General features: G+C 32.9%; 1 protein-coding gene across 1 annotated transcript; it reads right to left on the bottom strand.

Annotated features, from left to right (window-relative positions):
• Positions 1-375: 375 nt before the first annotated feature.
• Positions 376-12,261, bottom strand: LOC129000455 (retinal-specific phospholipid-transporting ATPase ABCA4-like). Its single transcript, XM_054427419.1, has 5 exons — positions 12,023-12,261; positions 10,286-10,397; positions 5,112-5,205; positions 2,727-2,862; positions 376-535 (listed from the first exon to the last, which is right to left on the bottom strand). The coding sequence occupies exons 2-5, from the start codon at positions 10,349-10,351 to the stop codon at positions 376-378; spliced, it is 456 nt and encodes a 151-aa protein (XP_054283394.1). The 5' UTR covers positions 10,352-10,397; positions 12,023-12,261.
• Positions 12,262-17,538: the final 5,277 nt, after the last annotated feature.

Below are 17,538 nucleotides of genomic sequence, written 5' to 3'. Positions count from 1 at the left end.
TTTTCTTTCACTGTTATTGTATTATTATTATTATTGTGTTTATCCTCATTAAAATTGTGTGTTCCGTTCTAATAATGTTTGGGTTTTATTTAATAATTAATTTCTAAAAACCTTTTTGTCATCCTGAACCATGGTATTCGGAATCGAACCCGGAATCGAGAATCGAATCCCAAATTTCAGAATCGGAATCGGAATCGGAATCGAATAATTTTGGAATCGACCCATCACTAATTATTTGTTTAGGTTTTTGCTAAAAACCATTGAAACCGACAACAGACTTTAAACACCGGCCCATCCCTACTCAGGGAAGGAAATTAAATGACATAACGATAAGAATTTGCAAATTAATAAAAGATATTTATATTATTCTACTCCTCAACAGTTTGATGTGGTACCTGTAGGCTGCACTCTGCGAGAAGCAACATTTTGCACCAAGTTAGATAACCTGTCCAGGTCTTTCACCACATTAATGGCTACTTCCTGGTCCATCCTGCTCTCAAACAGCTGTGCGTACTCGTCAACCAACTGTGGCAACCTGCAGTCAATGGAATACCTTAGACAGATCCAATATGCTGATATTTATCCATTCTACCAAGATGCTCATGAAAACATTTTAGAATATTACACTAGTGTGAAAAAATGCTCAGTTAATTCTTTTAATGATATGAAGATTTAAATTGAAAAGATTGACAAGGGTAAGCTTTACCCGGTCATGGGGGAAGTCTGCCTGAGCACATCCTTCAGCAGTTTACTGGAGGGAATGTTACAGCCTGTTCAGGATTTAAAGGACCATAACATACTAATTTTAATCAAACACGGTTTTCTTTTCTAAAATCTGATTAATTATTTTGTTATTTTACAGTTATTTAATAGAAAAATAACATAAGTTACAATAACTTTTGAACCCTTATTTTTCCAGATATGGGGTTTGTACCATTTTGTTAAAAATTTAAAAAATACAACATACTGAATGTCTATCAAAATCGTTTGGGCCGTTTTTTGTAAAAACCTGATTTCTCCGTTATTTTATGGGTTGTTATTGGAAAATCACCATTCAAATTCAAATTCAAATATATTTACTATGGAAATTACAACAGCTTGGCCTCACCAAGTTTAAAATACCCCCGCCGCAGCAAACCTGCAGGCTAAGCGAATTTCCATTTGCCTGATTGGATTTACACTAAAATGTCTCCTTAAAAATATCACATTTATTCCCTATTTAAATAACATTAGTTTAACGAGTACTTAGGTTTGCTGCAACAGGGAGAGTAAAAAAGGTGTTTTTTTGTAAAATTTTAATAGTTTAGTATGAAATGAATGCATTTTCCAAATTTGATCAAAATATGATCATAAACAAGCAAATTACAACAGTTTTTTATTCTCCATAAGAATAACATGGGAATTTTAAATTTACAGTTTTTTGCAATTTTCTCTGTAACCATTAGGCGCATAATAACGCTTCAATATACTAAATTATTTTTTTTTTTAAGCTCTACAAAATGGTTTGGAAAGAAAATGCAAAATTTTAAGTTTTTATGGTCAAAAATGGGAAAAACAAATTTTTACCCCATAAAACCCCCCATAAACCCCTGTTCTCATAGTCCGATCATGCTGGTTTGCGAACTCGTTCGAATAAACGTAGGTTTACACGTTTGTACCAAATTTCATCAAAATCGGAAGATTTTTGCTCGAGTTATCGCGCTAACGGACACATATATAAATATATATATATATGAATTTGAACGGATGGTGTTTTTGGTCTCTAGGGACCTCAAAAAGAAAATGTAAATCGGTCCCGGGTCCAGGTCTTACCATGAGTACTACAGTAATAGCTTATTCCCTATAGGGGGAATTCGCTAAAACTTGTCGGTGAGGTTCAAATTGATGCATAAGGCTAACAAACAAATAGTGTGAATTTTTTTTCTTTTTTTTTTAGAACAAAGTTTTCTTAATATACTATATTTCTACGGCGGTTTGTAGCAGGCACTTTAACTTAAAACAAAGTAGTTGGCAGCACACTAAAAAATCTAAAATGTAATGACATAAGTATTGCTTTATAATCTACGGAATACTTTTTGGATTGCTCATATTTGGTCCTCTTTGTTTTTCATGGTTTGTAGACCATGTTTGAACTGTTTGTTTGCATGGCAGACTGACAAAAAAAGAAGAAAAATCCTGAAACTGAAGTCGTTTGGTTTGAACGAACATAATCTCTCACTGTGAAATGCCGATGCATGCATGCATTCTCACAAAGCAGAGAAAAATTAATAATAATAACAATTAATTATATTAATATTCAAAATTAAAAAAAAATTAACCCTCCAACTGGCAGCGCAACTAGAATAGTCGTGTTTTGCAAGGTTTTTGTTAACTCCAATAAGACCTGACTTGTTTGTTTCACAATATCAGCAGTACTGCCCTAGGAAATTTTGATTTCAAAAACTTGTTAGCATAAGCGTTGATCTGAAATGCACTCATTATAAAGATGTTCAGTGCTTCCATTACATTTTTTACACGACTGCTAGCCGAAATTACCTTGATTGTATGCCTTCAATAAGAAGAGCACTTCAATAACAAAACTGTTTCACTAAACACATTGAGGCACTTCTTATCGAGGTTCTACTGAACATGTAGTACTGCCTTTTGTATAAGTTATGCAGCCTCTGTAAACCCAACTAAAAATACAACTGGTTTTGGAACGAGTCCCACAGCCTCCATCGACTCACCTGGCACTTCGCAGATTAGAGGCGTCAATCTGAGCATCCTCATCTGACTTGTAGCAGGTGTTGTTAAAGGAACATAAGAAACTCTGCAGAAAAGGTAGCTGACCGACCGACGGCATCGCTTTTGGTGTGAAATGGCCTACAAAAATCATCCAGAACTCAACAATGTAAGGAAGGTGTACGTCAATAATTTGTTTGTTATTCCCAGTTTCAAGAATGAATGATTAATTAAATTGGTTTACCTTATGGTTGCCAAGTTCCTGAAGATTGTATATGTATGTGCTCGATGTACATTTCGCCCCAAGTGTGGCATCTTCAAGAGCAAAGTTTATCACATTACTTAAAACACAAACACTATTTTACTATTTACATTATCTACGGTGGATGATCTACGGCGCGGCTGTAGGAATCCGAGCACGAGAGCTCTTGAAGATGCCACACTTGTGGCATAATGTACATCGAACATAGAAATCTACAATCTTCAAGAACCTGGCAATTATATTGTAAACCAATTTAATTTGTGTATTTCGAGTAAAAAATACACGAACAGTCACGAAGAAACATTAAGAGACATGAGACATTAAGACATATAAACATTAAGACTTAAAACATTAAGAGTCACGAACAGTAAAAGGGTGCAAAATCACCCTCAAAATGTTAGCAGAGCAGAACCAAGTCAAACTGTCTTGGGTCCCTGGACATTCGGGGCATGAGGGGAACGAAAAAGCTGATGCATTGGCCAGGAAGGGTGCGGAAGACCAACTGTCAGGACCAGAACCCTACTGTGGTACCCCCATAAGCTCAGGAGTAGCCAAAGTCCAAGACTGGGTCAAGGCTCAAAAGGCTTTGGCCTGGAGGAACTACCCAGGAATGAGGACGTCTAAAACACTAATTGACCCCACTGATAAGGGTTGGAAAGGCTTGCTGAGCCTTAAGAAGACATTAGTCTACTAGTAGGAGTGTTAACAGGGCACGGTCCTATCAGGAAACATCTCAGGACCATAGGTTGGTCACAGACAGACCTCTGCAGGTTCTGCGAGAACGAGGTAGAAACCTCAGAACACTTATGGCTGGACTATCCAGCGTTGGCCCAAAGAAGGCTTACATCTCTGGGGAGGTCATTTCTGGGACCAACAGAGATAAGGAAGCTGGGTGTGATTCAGCTCCTGGGCTACTTGAGAAGCCTAGGGCTGTCAGAATGATTCAAGGGGTGCTACAATAGGTCTCCAGGCCAAAGTAGATAGGGGTAGGCTATTACCCCAACCCCACAAGGGAAAAAAAAGAAAAGGATTTTGGTTGAAGGCCAATAATAAAATAAGGTTCAGATATATGTGCCTAAAATATCTGTCTGATTACCCACACGGTAATTGATTAATTAAAAAACCTACAAAAAAGATACTCATAATAGCGACTAAAAGAATGCAAATACCAAAAATCTTTTGATAAGAAAGCGTTTGTGAGCCTCTTGGCTGTTAACCCTTCCCGGACTATAGGATATATCTGCCCATCTATTTTGGCTCCGTGGACGGTAGGCGGATATATCCGCCGATTATTACGACATCTATTGTTATCATTGATTATATATAACAACATTAATCTTTGTAAAAACGGTCTTTTATTCAATTATATCATCTTTAACCTACTACTAGGAATGTTACTAGGAATGCTAGGAATGTACTAGAATGTACTAGGAATGTTTTACAAGAAGAATAAAAGAATTTAATATATATATTTTTTTTAAGATAAAAAAATATATTTTAGACAAAAGTGTTCCATAGGTCAACATTTACAACATTCTATAAATTACAGTTGTAAAAAAGATATTTTTTTTTTGTATTAGTTTTGATACCTGTATCCATATCCCGGGCCATCCTGGGAAGGGTTAAATGTGATTTTATTTTTATTTTTTATATTGTGTTCATTATTAGTTTTTTTTTTTTTAGGTCTATTTAATTTAAGTTGATAACAGCGCTGCTCATGTGTTAAGAGTTATAATGTGGATTATTTTGTTATAATGAGTTTTGGAGTAGAAGATGAATGAGTAAAATGTTGAGTTTAAAAATGTGGTTAAATAAAATTAGTATAAATCGTAAACTTGTGTGTTATTTACATTCACTTTGCAATTTTCTGTGGCAAACCCTCATTTTAATCAAAAGAACCAAATTTTGAGCACAATGGTTGGATGGGAATAACTAAATAATAAAAGTGTTATGGACCTATGTGTGGTGTGTGTGTGTGGACCTTTTTCTTATTTTTAACTGAAGAATTGTATTTCAAGAGATTGCTGTGCAATTTGTAACCACCCTGTATTTACTATAAAAATATAAATAAATAGCATTTGATTTGAAGGCTTATGTAAACCACCTCACTTAGCTACAAATAACTTACATTCTTGAATGTTAACTCGAAGTCCTCGTCTGCGCACCCACATAAGAATGAGGAATAAAAATAACGGCCATACCAGCTCAACCAGGAGTCTGAACTGAAAAAAAACAAAGTAAACATCACAAAATTGCAGTTCATATCCTAATGTTGATTTTTAATTTTTATACTTTGGAATTGATTGCAAATAACAAGCTCTGTACTGGGCAACATACATTTATTATCTCTGTATAAAGAGTTGCAGTAACTGTAGAAGTAATTTTGTTAATTATGGGAAGTAAAAATATTTACAAATCTGAAAATTTTATTTTCTTTTAGCAAATTTCCATTTATTTATTTTTTATTTATTATTTATCATTTATTTATTATGGAAGTATCTATTCTATTAGTCAAATTTAAGGTAAGACATATTTAATTCTGGCCTACTGTACTTAGGCCCACTTTTATATCTAGAAAGCCCATAAGCCAAAACCACAATTCAATTCTTTTTTAAAACGTTTTTATTAGCTCGCTTTCTTGTCCGGTGCAAATTTTGCAATCAATTTTATACTAACTTCCCAATGAGCTAGAGACTTGAAACTTGAAACATAGCTCACAAATGGATAACAATGCAATATTATATCATTTTATTTTCATATTTCCCTTGGACTACGCTCCATGGGTTTGTTTTTATTAGCTCACTTTCCTACAGATTTTGATATCAATTTTAAACGAAGTTCTCGATAAGCTACAGACTTGAAATTTGAAACATAGCTCACAAGTGGATGACAATGCAATATTATAGCATTTAATTTTCATATTTCCCTTGGGCTACGCCCCACTGGCTTCTAAATTTTCATGTTTACATTTTGAAAGAATGTAAATATATCAATTAATTAAAGTCAGCTGTAAATACTTAAATTTGACAGCTCAAAAAGCAGAGGTTAAGAGGTTCAGGTTCTGCTCCCAAGTGATTATTTATATAAACAAACATTTCAAAATACAGATAAACAAACTGATTGCAGATATAAAGGTGTTTGTTAATAATGTCATTTTTGTTAGTTATTTAGTACTAGGTGAAACCTGTCGAAATTGACGGTTATTTTCAAGGATTACGCTAATTCATCTAACTGCGATAAATTGAGTGAAATTGTACATATTTTAAGCATTTAGCATTGTTTAAAGATTAATAAGTGTAAAAACAATAATGATAGTTACCAAATATGGTTGATCATTCAATGAATGAAATATCTCCCATACTGTACGTCATCGGAGTTATTAGTATATTATCTGGTATCTCATCGTTTGGATTAAACTTTAAATAGTATTAAAATCGTATTGGTGGATCTTTTGTAGTTAAACACTTCCGTGATTTCATCAGTGTAATGCAGATTAATCTATGATTTTATTTGAAAAAAATATCTGTTTGTTGGGAAGATACGTTCTAACTTCAAAGGGAGATATCCATTACAGTGTAAGTTTGATTTTTCCTTTGTCACGTCGCGTCAGTTCATATCGTACTTCTGTGCTAATGAATAACCCTCTATCACAGTTTTGAGAAATTTGTTGTGGGGTTACTGTTAAAGCTGGAATTCCTTGACATAGGGGATGTCAGTTAGTTGTCTCAGCAATATCAATTACATAAAGTTGTCAATATAACCTCTCTACGGAATGTGAGGTGTAGTGGAATATACATGAAGTGAAGTTGGCTTTTATTCTTAAACTGTTACGGGCCTCCTCATTTATATGCGGCTTCATTGACAACAAATAATGCAAATGACATAGCAATGGGACAATTCCAAAAAGCAAAAATACTGTAAATTTGCTGTTACGTAAATATTGACGTTTACATGCATTGTTAATCAACGTATCTTATAAAGGATGATGTGGTCTAGTTTAAAAGGAATATGACCTTTCTGTCATGACAGTAGCTGCTTAAATATTATTTACTCATTGGGCCATATTTACAGCCAAAATGTTGTGTTATTTTCAATAACATATGGGTAAGTTACATAGATTTTTTTTTGCTGCTGATCAGTGCACTTTAAGAATATATATTTTGGAGATAAATTAAATGGTTTTTGTTGCAGAGTAGCGCTAGTAAACATGCACAACCCTTTTCGTTAGTCTAATAACATTCAAAGGCACTCTAAGAATTCGAGTTCTTATTTGTATAGGTACATATCTATATTATGTTTTCACTAAGCTGAATGAATACATCGAAGTAACCTCTCTGAAAAGTCTGCAGTATATTGCAGTTTTCCAGCTTAATGACTTTATTTATCATGCAAATATTTCTACATAAATATTGTAAAATGTTTTATCCAGTTGCTGTAAACTACTATTAAATTAACAAAATATGGACACGGCTCAAATAGGCACCGTGCCCTTCTGCACTTGTAGGCTATTATTTTGTATTGTATTACACAATTTAATATTTTTCCAATGATTGAAAACATGTATGACAATAATCTCATGAACCTATGATGATCTGTCTAAAACAATATGATAAAAATAAAGACAAAAATGGTGAAAAGGGCAGTCATCAACCCGTAAAATAGATATAAGGTCAATAAGAAATAATTTTAAGAATTACTGTGATAAAAGGATTTTCCACTGATTTCGTCATGGTATATATTGCAAAACATAACATGATACAGAAAAAAATTAATTTTAAAATCAGAAAATAACATTGCAAATGCTTCTTTTGGACAATTCAGTAACTCCCAATTAATTAATGTGTCTTGTTTAAAATACAATTTACAAATTAACAGCTGTTTCATTAAAAAGTATTATCCACATGGCCAAAATGTAAACAAATCTGTAGAGGGATCTTTAAAGGCTTCTGGGGCAGAGCCCTAAGGGAATTTACATCGTTTTTCTTTTGATAACCCATCTACAGACCAAGACCTTTCTTTTGACACCCCTACCAAGTTTCTACGCCCAGCCGTTCTCTCAAATTAGTGGAGACAAAGTTTCCGATTAAATTTTTAGATTCCCCCATGTTAATCTTATGGGAGAAAATCCAACTTTGATGGAAGATCATGCCCAAACTAATAAAGATATCAAAAAACAAAAAACACTTTGCAAAACTACAGATCAGGGCAATTCTTTTGACATTTTAATAATCAAAATCGGTCCAAAAATGAGGGAGGAGTTCTGTTCACAAAAATCGGCTTAGCGTATTATATGTATAGATTCTATAAAGTAAACAATAAATTAAATAGATTGATATATTTATAGTTAGTAGGTAGGTCATACATTCAATCTAATACATAATTATATGAAAAGAAACTCAAATAAACCTTAGATTTCCCACATGCCTCTGTCCTAATATGATATAGATGCATGAAATAGATTTAACATCCACACACATTAAAAACTAAAAAGTATAAAATAATTTATAAATAAAAAACTTTTATAAAACAAAACGTTTTTAAATGCACTAAAAAGTAGAAAATAATTTATAAATATGTGGAGAGTATAAATACTTGTCAGATTTAAAACGAAAAACGTGGGGTGCATGCAATTGATAATAATACATTAGTTCAATAGGTGAAGGTAATTGTAAATTATCTATTGCATGCACCCCACGTTTTTCGTTTTAAATCTTACAAGTATTTATACTCTCCACATATTTATAAATTATTTTCTACTTTTTAGTGCATTTAAAAACGTTTTGTTTTAAAAAAGTTTTTTATTTATAAATTATTTTCTACTTTTTAGTTTTTAATGTGTGTGGATGTTAAAAACTACGTGGGAGTTGGCCTACTAATGATTTTTTGAACCATTAGTCTTCGGAAAGTCTCAGCTGACATCAGCATATAACCTCAAATGACTTGGAATGAACTAACTAAGCAATTGTTTCTGATCGTGGAAAATGTTAAATAATCATCTCCAGACCAGACAGTAATCTCTTGGTGTTGGTTTCTATGAACTGTTTAAAAAAAATATATATATTTGGCAAATTTAATTATATTGGTTGAATAATTGTTCCTGATTTTGAAAATTCATAGTCCAATGGAGAAATTCATGCATAATTCATGCCTTTTTTCATGGTCACAAGAATTCATGCACAATTCAAGCTTTTCAAGGTTTTCATGGCTGGTGGCAACCCTGTCATAGTGTCTCCCCCCCCCCCCCAATATTTTTTTTGTAAAATTTAAACTCCTAGTAAAGTGGCAGGCTAAAAGCAGTAGGCCTACAATGTCTCTCATTCCTTATGCAGAATGAATATCCTTAGCCTTATAATCGTTAACTATTTATACAACTAGACTTCCATCACCATGTTAAAGTTGTCGCCGGTTTTTTATACAAAATCGTCGTAGTTTATATGAGCCACCGACAGATTGTGCTGATCTAAATTACTAATTTCTGTCAAATACATGAACCTTTTTACCAAGTCAAACTCATGGAATGACTTATGATGAGCTCTATAGCAACTGTTATCATCCGTCAACTAACTAAGCTAGAAAATATAATTTTAGAAACTAACTGTGGCTGTTTGCACAACCATGTTCTTTTTAATAAAAATTGGCAACAGTTGGTCCATATAGATGGGACGTCTATTTTAGTATCCAGTAGTCAATGCTATAATAGAGATCTATAATTTAGTCAACTCCCCTATTAGCCTACATAATGAATCTGTTTTAATTTATTTATTTCATGCATATGGCAAACGCCGATTACAATGGGGCCAATTACATATTACATAAACAGTGGTACATTAATTCATATTGGTTTATGGTTAGCCTAAAGCCGGCTCCAGACATGCGCCATTCGCAAAGCATGAAATATTTGACGTTCGCCGATCTAGTTGTCTTGCTATTCGCCAATTAACGAGTAGACATCTAAACACATGTGTTGTTTTCCGAGCAAATGTTCGTTTCGGAAATAGCAAAAATATTTGTTCACTTTGATGTGCGCAAAAATACTGACATTGAACAGGAAAACACAAGCATGAATGTTTGCTTGCCAAATACTAAATAGATAAACACCTATCCACATTACTCGCGATTCGACGATTTGCCGTTCGGTGCTTGATGAATGATGCATGTCTGGAGCCTCCTTAACCGTGCTTGGACAATTTGTCAGATGAAGCAAAAAGTGAAATGAAATGAAGAGCAGCTACGGTAACAAAATAAATAAACTTGAGCAACAACTAGATACGGTACAACAAATATTAATAGTAAGTTATTTACCTTTTGACGCTTTCTAAGAAGGAAGTTTTTCCACATAAGCATGCGCAATTGGAGCATGAAAGCCATTTTCCTGGATCTTAGTTTGCAGCTTTAATGTCAAGAAAGATGAAACCTATCTGAAAAAAACCAATGGACAAATGTAAAGCATTCAGTTAATTTATAGAGAGGTCATAAATTGGCAAAGAAGGAAAAATACAGGTCTAGAGGCAAGTTTTACATAGTAACTTGATTAAATAAAATTAAATATGCAAGGTGTTGTGATAATTTAGGTAGGTAATTTATTCTTAGCAGGTGCCATTGAGGGAGATAGGTATTAATACCTGTACCGGTAGCTCTATTCAATGTCATTAACATTTTTGAAGAAACTCCAGCAAACTCAAATATTGTTCTTGGGTGTAGAAAAATGTTCAGCAGTTTTTAGGCTATATTTAAAGGGATAGTTTTTTGACAAATGCAGCCTGTCCTAGTATCAAGATTTTTCTTATTTTAATTTACAGTATTACTGATTTTGAGTGCTAGGGGCCTCCCAATCCTACTAATCATACTGTATTAAAGATCAAAAGTTATTGAAGCATTTTAATTGCCACTTTGCAAACAACAAACCGACTAGATATGGTACCACAAAAGTGGTAGACGGCTGTTGCCTCAAAACTCCATGTCAATATCATTAGTTTCTACTATAGATAAGGTTTTTTAATTAATTGTAAAATCCCAATTATGTAAGTTTTTAGACTGTCATGATCTTTTATGCAATTCACAGTTTGTTTATCGCACAGAAAGGTCATCAACCGATGCTGTTGATGTGGTTATTCGAAATGTTATTGATGTATTTGAGGTTGTATTTTGATGACCCTCTATTACGCCTGGGCTGAAGTACACCTGTCCAGTCCACAGCCTCAGTGTTAAAAATATGTTTTTTGAAATTTGTAAATAATGTAGACTTATATAATTTAGTCAAGTGTTTTTCATGTTATTCAATGACACCATCAATCCCCCATGGGGTAAGAGATAAAGAACCGGTAATAGGTAATAAGGTAATAAGTAATACACCATTGTGGAATTTAGGTATCGTTTTGTTAGGATGGGTTTGGTTATCTTAGTTTATCAATGAAATGGGTATTATTAAGTTTATCTTATTAATATTAACTTAACCTTACCTAGCCTAACAGAACAATGCCTACATTCCACGCTAACGCTAAGTTAGGCGGTAGCTGAACTAGTAGCCAACAGCCCGCTTTTCCGGTAATATTTAACTTAGTAGCGGTCCAATCAAAATAAAAATATTACATAATCTTAATCAGGATGAAATCCAAAACAATTTGAGTAGGCAATTTGATTAGGTAAGGACTCACAGTGTCTTTTTTCATTTTAAAAAATTTTCAGATTTTTCAGACTTTCCTGGTAAACAGGCCGTTTCCGCGAAAAACAACAATCATTTTTGGAACCAGCGTGAAATTTCGATCATTTTTGAAAAACAATATTTTAATTTTGGGTGAGATCCGGAGATCGATATATGTAATTGCCGAAAAAAGGAAATGTAGACCTACCGGTAATGAATAGGCCGAATAAGTAGGGTTAAACCAAGTAAACTAGTCTAGTACAATAAATTATTACTTTCCTTCCAAACATAACACTAGGCCTATACAGCCTAATAAATGTTAAAAGACTAATGAGCAATAGGCCTAGTAACTTACGTTAAATGTATTCTAATATAATATCAACTCTGTTGTAGCTTACCTAACAATCTATGGGGCCATGGTCTTGTGCAATCAATCCGGTTGTTACCAAAAACGTCACTTTTATGTAACCTTAAAAGATTGAAGACCTATAGAAAAATGTTTATTTCATTTCAAGTTTAAAGGCTTTATTAAGCAGATTATTTTTTATCAGGCCAAATTACAGTTTGTCACTCGTCGAATTTCTTTAAAACAAAAGATAATCAATTGTTTTGAAAGAGCAACAGTATGATGATAACCTCAGCTACACTCAACCTTGACTTGACAATTGACAGTCAACAAACTCAGCTGATTTGATGTCTGATACCATTGACTATATAACACTACCTGATACACATGTAATCTCATAACATATAATCATTGACTATATATACCTTATAGTCAATGATATTATCTTGTTATGTATAATCTCGTAACGTGTATTCTTGTAACTTATAATCATAATCTCGTAATGTCATACAATTCTTTAACGTCTTTTTGCTTTTAATCTCGTATAGTGTTAAATTGTAGCCCATAATCTCATAATATACAATCTCGTAGTAAATAATCTCTTAATGTATAATGTCATTCAGAAATCACCCAATTCCCACAGCCAATTTTCCTAATTTACTAAATTGGAGTCATCATGGTACGGTACGGTACGTTTTATTAATGGCGAGTGCACAGGAAAATGAGAATAGTTTTTTTTTTACTTGCCAAAACAAATCAAATCAAATATTCCTTTATTGTCAGTTAACATATATACATGCAAGGCTTGCGTCACACAACAAACGCAAAATGAGCCATTCCACCTCTAGTACATCATGGTCATCATGTCATGTTTGCTTTCTAATTCATTCTTATTATTGCTCATATTTATTACCTAATTATGCTATGTTTATAAAGTGATTAATCCTATTTAATGTATATTCCAATGTAAAAATGGTGTTACCGTTGAAAGAATAAATGAAACTCAATAAATGAAACTCAGTACAAGACCTCGGGGCGTGTGACAGCGTCGCAACGGCATGCCTATATTGTTATGGTAATAAGGCATGCATAACATAAGACATATTGATCTTTAGGCAATTCAATCGATCTTGTCATGGAAATTTGAAATTTACAAGTCAGTCATACAACAGACATGCTACACTAAAGCTAAATAAGGGGTCATTCTACAAAACTATAAATAAGAGTAGTTATTTTTTTTAAATATCATGACAAATTATTAATTAGAGCTAAAGCAGTCTGCTCCAAAAAATTCTTTAAGGTTGTAGGAGGGCCTTAATCAACCATGCATAGATCACATTTTTAAAACTATCTAGGCTAGAAAAAACGACACATCTGAGTACAAAGGAAAGCAAATTGAAAAGGTCAATACCTTTAGCTTCGTGTTGGAATCTTTTGGTCAGTCTTGTGAGGGTCTACAGATTTTGTTTTAACCTTGTGTCACATGGTTGTGTACGTTTCTGTAAAGAATGAGAGTGTTTAAGTGTTTATTTTTATGTAAGAAGCATGCAAAATGTACAGATTGATTACTGTTTAAATTTTCCTTTAAAAATAAGTTTGCAGTGTGTTTGTGTCAGTGTTTTAGTGATGATTCTCGACATCTTCTTCTTGGCTACTAACACCATAGATGAAGTAATATAATCTTTGTTAAAAATTAGCCTCAATAAGAACTAATATTTTATACAGACCAAAAATAAACAATGACAAATGTAAACTGCTAACCAAACTAGACTGTTTGATAATTTTGTCATTGTGGTACTTTGAAAATAGATGTTTAGCACACTGTAACGATTTTAAAATTTGAACCCCCCCCCCCCACCACATCACAAATACAAACCCGAACCTCTCTTTCTCGCCTCGGTTACTTAATATAACTGACTAGTGCACCTGTTGCTCGAAATCGAGCAATTGCAAATTATTACAGGCGTACCTTCAAAACGAATAACAGTCATCATTTAGACAATGTAATCAAGCACTCCACTCCAGTTATCGAAACTTAAAACGAGCTCACTCTGAAAACATACGCCCTTGTGTGTTTACTATGAACAGATCGTCCATTATTAACGGAGGAGTATTGTTTCGTAGAAATTGCCTTCACGTATTATATATAAGGATTATACATCTCTAGGGAGAAACATAATCAATGGTCCTCCTAGATCAAAATGCAAAAACAAGCTGGCAACACTTTTTGCGTTTTGTTTGTCCGTCTCCCTCCTCCCTCGCGTCGGTTTTACGTTTATTTATTCCACGATTCGTGATTTATTCTATGGTTTTACGGAGAGCACAAGTTCACATGTACAGAAACCTTATACTGACGTCATAAATATCGAATGTATATATCGATTGTACCGGGTGGTTACGGGTTTTTCTTCGGAATGTAAGTATCGGTTGCACCGAATAAGTAAAGAGTTTTTTTTTGTAACACTTTATATGACGAATTGAATACTCTCGGTAGTTTTCCATTATAAATCAAATAGTAGAAATACAATAATATTCGTTACAGGCTGGGAATAAAATAATTACTGATACTTTGGATTGAACATCCAAGATGTTTGCAATTGTTTTCGTATTTACCTGACTTATAAAATAAAAACTTGAGTTCACAGGACGTTGAATACTAAGAATTTATTTCATAGCATCCACAATAATACAATAACTGTAATTAAAGTAGACGAATTACAGGAATTATTATCGATTCTAGAAGAGAGTGAAATAATAATTGTAACTTTGACATGTAAACGTTATGTTAATGTTTGGGAATGATTTACTAACAGATATTGCCCATCAGTGTAAGGTGACAATTTAAGAAGCCCAAGAGGACTGTTTTAGATATATTATTTTATGGAATTTACAGTCACGTAAAATAGGCCCTACAGTTTAACCATTGACTAAGTACTGTGAGTACATATTAATCAATGGTTTAGGTTTACAGAAAAAAGTAGAGCTTTTTTCTCATTTTCCCCTTTAGTACATCTTAATAAAACACCATAAGTTTTACCCAATTATATTATTCTGGCTCCATTTAATTCACAATAACGTTATACTTACTAAGCCTTATCTTGTTATTTATAAATGAAAGTACTGGGACATAATATAAGTAAGGAAACATTAAGTAGTAGTAATCCGATTAATTTGTAGGATAGTTTATTACTTTTTGATCGTACCACATTCTATATTATTCAACTCGAGCCTACGCACAGGCCACTAGTGCCCATATAGTCTCGTTTCCGTTTCCTATCAAATTTATTTTTACGTTAAGGAACCATTTTAATTTTTTTTTATTAATTATGCAACATGAATTCAATGTAATAAATCAAAATTTTCTCATTTTAGTTATATACCATAAGACCTTTCATATGTAACATTACTCAATTACTTTTATTTATATATATATATATTATGCTTCATATATAATTGCTTTCTTGCATTATTTGTTAATTTTGTATTTTGGTGGAAATAAACCTTGATTAGATTAGAGTGCATAAATTGATCAGTTCAATTTAAAAATGTTTTTAAAGTTTGAGTTTTGAAAATTGGAAAAAAACAATTGAAATTTGAATGAATTTTATATAATAGGGTCTAAATATTTAAATTTATCAGGATAAAAATGTTCAATTGTAGATAACTGAACAAAAGCATAACAATACACTATAACGATACCTAAACTAACTCAATTAATGCTTTTTTATACATTAACTTACAAATATTATAAAATACTAAACGTAATTTAGATTTAACTAATTAGATACTTAAAATTATTAAATCTGTTTACGATCTGGGGAAACGTCGATTATAAAATATCAACCAATGCAAGTTTAAGAATCTTAAAAAAAGAAATCTTGAATTAACGAGTTATATATCGAGTGTATTAATTTATATATTTGATTTACTATTACTAGTTGCAATTAGTTATACAAAGGGTTGCATCACCAAATTCTTCAGAGTCTGATATTTTCCTCTTTATTATCTGTGATATTTTCTGAAAAGAACGAGTCTATTAACATGGTCATCGGGCACAGCAAAGTGAATAAGTGACGTTGTAAAGCCGTGTCCCTTCGGCCTTCGATAATCGATTGCATAAACCATCACGATTCCGATAGCTGAAAAGTAGTCGATAGTCATGTGACGTCATTATAAGGTTTCTGTACATGTGAAGAAGTGGCCTCCTGGTTTTACTACCGTTCGTCGAAACGGCACACGGAAGATTTCTCAGGTGCCGTTTGACGCCACTGACTGCTGACGTCACTTTGAGGGAACACCAATACCGCAACGATACGATATAGAGCCATCGGCCTCGGTGGTGTAGTGGATGGCGTGGCGGGCTAATAGTCCTAATGTACCGGGTTCGAATCCCGCCGGTAGCACTAACTTTTTGTCAACAATTTTTTCATATCAGCAAGTTTGGTTGGTTTGGTTAGGTTATGACGGTTTAATTTTATAATTAAAAAAATTATAAAATTGAATTTTAGGCATTTATAATTTTATTTTATGAACAAAACTATTTTTTAGATTAGTAAACCTTCATTCGATTTTTCCATTATCAGCACGTTTGGTTAGTTTGGTTAGGTTATGACAGTTTAATTTAATAATATAGAAAAATTATAAAATTGTCTGTTTCTTCAGACGCAGCAGTTAGTGACGTCAGTAGTTAGTGACGTCAAACGGCACCTGAGAAATCTTCCGTGTGCCCCACCGTTCAAATCAAATCAAATCAAATATGCTTTATTCATAAAGTACAGTGTTGTACATTGAATGGTGTCAACTAAATCTATCTTAAATTAATAATTTACAGATTTGCATATCTTGGATCATTATCTAAATAAAAAACCAAGAATCAGGAAATGGAAATAATCAAAACTGAATCAATTATGTACTAACGCTAAGAGGGGAGGTGGAAAAATACTCTTCCAGGGAATAGAATGCTTTCTCTACTAAATATAGCTTTAGCTTTCTCATGAAATTCTTCCTGCTTTGTTCATTTCTGATTTCATAAGAAGATGCTTAAAAAATTTTAATCCTATATAGGATGGTTTTTTTTCATAGAATTTTAATTTATGTTTACTTGAAATAAGGAATTTTTTATGCCGAGTGTTGTATGGGTGATAATTTGTCTCAGAGGTGCTCAAGCAGTTTTTTACTAGAATAATTGTGTCGTAAATATATTGGCCATATACCGTTAAAATTTTCAGTTCTTTGAATTTGTTTTTGGTTGTTTCATTGTGTTCTAATTTCAAAATTATTCTTATTGCTATTTTTTGAAGTTTAAGTATCCTATCCAAATTTGCTATTGTAGTTGAACCATAAAGGCACAAACCATAGGATAAATGCGAATGGACATTAGCATAATATATGTTTTTTAATGTTTTATGGTTACAAAAATAAGACATTCTAGAGAGTGAATATAGTCCTGAACATAATTTTGAAAGGAGTTTATCAACATGTTCATCCCAGTTTAAATTTTGGTCCACAGTTAGACCTAGAAACTGTGTACTGTGTTTATGTTCAATTTCTTCTGCATTATACATGATA

Source organism: Macrosteles quadrilineatus, unplaced genomic scaffold (assembly GCF_028750875.1).
Source record: "Macrosteles quadrilineatus isolate MER2022 unplaced genomic scaffold, UCM_ALF_1.0 Scaffold_8__2_contigs__length_117827958, whole genome shotgun sequence".
Classification (NCBI taxonomy): Eukaryota; Metazoa; Arthropoda; class Insecta; order Hemiptera; family Cicadellidae; genus Macrosteles; species Macrosteles quadrilineatus.
The sequence above is the reverse complement of the archived record's forward strand: the minus strand, read 5'-3'. Positions and strand labels throughout refer to the sequence as shown.

Coding starts and splice junctions, on each gene's coding strand:
- LOC129000455 (XM_054427419.1), bottom strand. CDS start 10,351: ATGGCTTTCATGCTCCAATTGCGCATGCTTATGTGGAAAAACTTCCTT. Junction 5,206..10,285: donor TTCTTAGAAAGCGTCAAAAG/GTAAATAACTTA, acceptor GTTTTTTTTCAG/TTCAGACTCCTGGTTGAGCT. Junction 536..2,726: donor TCTAATCTGCGAAGTGCCAG/GTGAGTCGATGG, acceptor CATTGACTGCAG/GTTGCCACAGTTGGTTGACG.